Source organism: Pteropus alecto, unplaced genomic scaffold, assembly GCF_000325575.1.
Source record: "Pteropus alecto unplaced genomic scaffold, ASM32557v1 scaffold7, whole genome shotgun sequence".
Taxonomy (NCBI): Eukaryota; Metazoa; Chordata; class Mammalia; order Chiroptera; family Pteropodidae; genus Pteropus; species Pteropus alecto.
The window spans coordinates 11,068,144-11,073,483 of NW_006494614.1; the positions used below are offsets into that span (position 1 = coordinate 11,068,144).

General features: G+C 40.0%; 1 protein-coding gene across 3 annotated transcripts in view; it reads right to left on the reverse strand.

Moving 5' to 3' along the window:
* The window catches only part of SLC35A1 (solute carrier family 35 member A1), a 59,062-nt gene extending 53,722 nt beyond the window's left edge, over positions 1-5,340 (reverse strand). For 2 of the 3 annotated variants that reach the window (XR_001518220.2, XM_025042548.1), the window contains exons 1-2: positions 4,929-5,340; positions 881-1,058 (exon numbers count right to left, since the gene is read on the reverse strand). Coding sequence is in view for 2 of the 3 variants with exons in the window: in XM_025042548.1 (XP_024898316.1) it covers positions 881-1,058; positions 4,929-4,944 (194 nt within the window). In the remaining variant the exon portion in view is untranslated. The remainder of the gene's footprint in view (positions 1-880; positions 1,059-4,928) is intronic. The other variant, XM_006926327.3, reaches the window with a different exon arrangement.

Below are 5,340 nucleotides of genomic sequence, written 5' to 3' on the forward strand. Positions count from 1 at the left end.
TCCCTAAGTGATTTTCTACAGGATTTTATTTAATTCTAATAATCTTATGTTATTTCTTCCTATTAAAAAAAAATGAAGAAACTAAAGCTTAGAGAAATTAAGATGTGTGCAAAGTCATAACTTCAGAGTCTAGGATTAAAATTAGGTCTCATTCCAAAGCCCCTATTCTTAATTCTCTCTTATACTGCATTCTTAACTAAAATGATTCTCATATGATGTTACTGATTCAAAGCCCAGTGCTGTCACATACTAACAGTGTAATATTGAGGAATCTCAGATGCTGTAAAGGTAAAATAGGGGTAATTATAATACTTACCTTAAAACTGTATAAAGAGTAAGTGAGCTAATTAACGAAAAGCACGTAGCAGCACCGTGCCTAAAACTTAACACAGAAAACACTCAAGAGATGTTAACTATTATCATTATATTCCTCTAAAACAGAGTCAGCAATTTTTTTTTTTTCTGTAAGGGCCAAATGTTAAATAGTTAGGCTCTGTGAGCCATTCAGTCTCTGTTGCAACAAAAATATGCACCAAGTTGAATTTGGCCCACAGGCCACAGCTTGCAAACCCCAGCTTTAAAGCAGGGTTCTTCGACCTCTGTACTGCTGATACTTGGGACCAGACAACTGTGGTGAAGGGCTGTTTTCTGCATGGCAGGATGTTTAGCAGCATTCTTGGTCTCTACCCACCAGATGCCACTACCACCCCCCAAGTTAGAACAACCAAAAATATCTTCTGGGGAGCAAAATCACCCTGAGTTAAGAAACACTGCTCTAGAGCAATTAAACATATAAAGATGTAGCTTGAATTATCCAATAAAGAAAATACCTTAAGTGGAAAAATAACAATTTAACACACTACAAAGTATTTATACTCACTTAGCTAAAATTCCCACACTTAGCAATAACTTTATAACTTCTGTGATACACACAGCTGTGGTTGAAAAGTAGAGTTCTTTGTCTGATGTCCTTGTGTATCTTAAAGCTATGGTATAAGCTGCAGCCACCAGCGTCATCACTGTCAAGCAGTATAACTTGAATAATAAACTGACATTTTCTGGAAAATACATGCAACAAAGGTATTACTTAGTAGACAATATTAATGTATATAAAAGTTAATCAATGTTATACCTCTAATGCTTTCCAATTTCAAGCACAATATACTTTTTAAAACCCATGATATTTAAAAATTTATCTCAACACAATACTTTCTAATGACATGAACATAAACAAACATATGTTCACAAAACACACCTGACTTTGACTATCAACTGGTTAGGCACTGATTTTGCCTCAAATGCGAGATTATATGGCATACTAACTCTAGTTTGGGATGTTATAAGTTACATATTTTATAATTTATAATAAAAGTGATGCTTAACATAAAACTTCATCATAATAGTCTCTCATTTAATAGTATTATACAGGAAAAATATTTCATAACTAAAAGGGTATTAAGAGCTCCATAAAACTTGAAATGCAAGACACATACACAATTCATAAACACTCAATTTAAGAACTTCTTGCAAGAATATCAGAGCAGCAGCCATTACCCAGGCACCAGAGCAGGTCCAATATCTTCAATAAAGGAGCAGGCACTGGGGTACCAGGTGTCCCTCATCCTGCCTTACTCCCAGCCCTGTTCTGATACTGCCATCATCTAACACTCAAACTAAACTTTCTTCACCCACCTCCCACTTCTCATCCTTAACCTTCTTTCAAATCTTCAGGCTCAGGTTATATAAGAATAAGCAAAATTTTTCTGTAAAAGGCAAACAGTAAATATTTTAGGCTTTTCAGGCCACAAGGTAAAATCAAGAATATCATGAAGGTACTTAGATAACAAGAGAAAAAACACATTTTTGACAAATTCAAAATATGATAATTGAGTATAATGCTTTGTAATACAAGCTCTACTAGTGAGAACAATGGAAATACTTTGGGGGGTAACATTTTGCTTCACTGGTCTTCAGAGTTAGTGCTCCATCAAATCAGTTGCAAATGATCATCTGTAAAAACCATTCTTAGCTCATGGGCCATACAGAAACAACTTGACAGGCTGGATTTGGCCACTGAGCCATACTTTGACAACCCAGGTTAAGAATCAAAGGGACACAGGGTGACTCTGGGCTGTGACTGTAACTACAATATGCACTAAATAGGCTTTTGTTCACTGCTTTTGGGAGCCTAACCACAATTTGAAGATGACTTAAATAAGGAAATAAAACAGGAGTTTCAAACAAATTATCCTTAGATATGTAATGCAGGAACTTACAAAGTTACAGGTTCAACATAAGTATTAACCAGGGGCAATAAAGATTTGTAAATTGTAGGCAAATTTTTTAAATTTTTTAAATTTTTTAAATTAGGTCTTGACTAAAAATATAGTAGAACAGAAGAAATAGGGCTTGTGTCTGCCTAAACTTTCTTTCCAAAAGATTTGAAGAGCCAAAAAGCAACGTTCATGTAAAAGGAAGTGAAGGAGATCACTACAATGCTTCCTTTGTTCTAAAACTTTCCCACACAAAGGAAAAATGTATGACATCAAAAATAAATAGCAATAACCTTTAACTACTCAGTAAAGGAGAAAGCACTTTCCATTTAGATAAAGGTGAGCAAACTACATGTCATCTCATTTTTATACAGCCTGCAAGGTCAGAATAGTTTTACATTTAAAAAAAACTTTTAAAATAACCTTTTGTGACACATGCAAATTATATGAAATTCAAATTTCAGTGCTCATAAAGCATTATTGGAACACAGCCATGCTCATTTGTTTCCAAATTGTTTATGCCTACTTCTTTGCCCAGCAACGGCAAAATGAAATCCAGTCCTTTACAGAAAAAATTGCCAACCCACATCCTAGATTATCAACACTTTCATAAATAAAAGAGGTTAGTATTGCTCAACCAAAAACTATTTTAGCTATTATATAGGTTCCTGATCCTAAATACATAGTGAATGTTTAAACACTAAAACAAATATTTACAGCCTACAAATACATTCTGACCTGTAATTATTACTGTTATCAACTTTGAAAGTACACCTATTTGCAGTGTGATTATATAGGAATATACATTATGTTCTTGAAAATAACTACTGATCTAAATGGAAGAGCAATCAAATAAGTTTAGATATTTGTAAAACATATAGGGCTTTGGTATGGAAAATCATTTAAAAAACAAACTTTAAAAAAGCTCTTAATTTTTTATGCATTATTTTCTCTAATTTCAGTTTAACATTAGATCAAAAGTTCTTCACTCCATTCACAAATTCTCCAGTATGAAATATCAATTATTAGCACTTTCAATTATTTCAGTGCAATATCAAAAGTCAGTACCATGTCATCACTGTAAATTTTGTTCACATCGTGCCCACAGCCAGTAAATATAAACCGAGCCCATAACTTAACTGCACTGTTGAGTTGGCATACTGGCAAATTAGCTTATCTGTATTGTTTTCTGCTTCACAAAGTTCCCATTAGCTCCTACACATTGTTTCTGTGTGGAAAATGCTCCCTCGCCCCCAAAGAAATTCACAGTCTGAAGTTATTTTTTAAGTTATTTTACTGTATTTTAGAGGGGATATTATTTAACCCGAAAACTTGGAAATTCAGTAAGTTTCATATAAATCTTTTATGAATACCAGGATGCTATGGCAACTGCATTTTTGTTAAGATTATACATTTCTAGTGGGCATGGAAGACTTATAAAATGACCAAGGCGCAACAAGTATGTACCAGCAATAGCCTAAACCCATAAATTGTTACAAGTCTTTCAGATAATGACTTGACTCCTTTAATTCTTAAGTGTCGCTCATCATTAATCTGTTCCCGTTGTTATCAAAACAATTTTTTACTTTACTTTCTGTGTTGCTCCAAAAAAAAAAAAAAGGCGGGAGACATAAAGCTGGATTTATTCGAAATGAGAGACTGCATAAAAGCAGCGTATGAAACTACAAGCAATGCCCCTGGGCAGGGTTTAAATGATAAATGCAGACTCTCCAACCCGGGAAATAATTTAGCACCCATACCAAAGATTTTCTTTAAATATCTACTCAACATTTATTCAGAACCAGGTGCTCTAAAGGGGAAGGATGAAGAAAGAATTGGGTGTCACCCAACCTCTCCTTGCTACTGATCTATCGTCCTGAAATTCAGCTCTGGTCCTAACTTAACTTATCCTACTCAGCAAAACAAGAGGGCTTGCGGAGTTAAATGGCAATTGGTCATCAAATAGTATTACTCTAAGTCCCTGCGGAGAGGGAGCTGGATCCTACCTTCCACCCAAAACATCAAAGTGTTCCTTCTAACCACATACAATATTCTCCTTGGGAGGCCTGCTTTCTCTATCTCGTTATGGTTTCAGTGCCCTTTTAAAGCCCCAATGATGTTTTTACAGGATATTACACAGACCAGATGCTGCTTAGGCTCTGCACCCAGAGCATGCCCTTAAGCCTCTAAGAACCTTGGGGCAGGAGGCGCAGAAGAGACCGCAGCCGCGGTGACCCGGACCAGGAAAGAGAACAGTCCTGCCTCCCGCTGGTGAAGCGGACCCAGCCGGGACCGGCGACCCGACACTTCTCCGGGTCTGCCGCAGCCCGGGCCTGTCTGAACTCAGTGCCCGCCCACCACCAGCAGCTCGTCGAGGCAGGCGCGGTCCGGAGCCGCCGAACTGCCCCCGCGCAGAGTCCGCCGCAGAGAAGACAGCCGCCGTGGCAAGGTGGCTGCCCCCGCTGCTCTGACAAGCGGCGCGCGCGCGCTCAGCCAGGTGCGGCTCAACTAACTCCTGATGCGCGACGCCTCAGCCAACCCCGCAGCCCGCGGGCGCCGAAGACGCTCGGCCGCCGACAGGTGCGGGAAAATGCTGACGTTTGCCCGCCACCGCCCCCCGCGGGCTCCCGTGATCCCGGTGGCCCGCAGCCTCACCTCTGGGGGCAGCCATCGCTCCCCGACAGCCCTGCGCGGAACTGACGCACACCCACTCCGCGCTCCCTGCGCTGGACACGCGGGACCGCCTCCTGTGGTCATAGAGACGAAAACCGCTCGGCCTAGAGCGCCTTGCCGGCCGGCCGACAGCTGGTCTTCCGCCTGGTCCGTCGAGCACTAAGAATAGACTCAGGAATCCGAGCTACGCCCGAAAATAAAATGACCCGGACGGAGGAGAGACCTTTATAGCCGAGACCTTGCTGACAAGTGCGTAAAACTCGAGTTCTGTAAACTACAACTCCCGGCCGGCTAAGGAAGCGGAGTCAAGGGAGCGGAGCGTTGCCTTCTGGGAACCGTAGTCCTAACCCGGGGATTTGATGGCAAATAAAGATTTGGCGTTAGACTTAGAGAT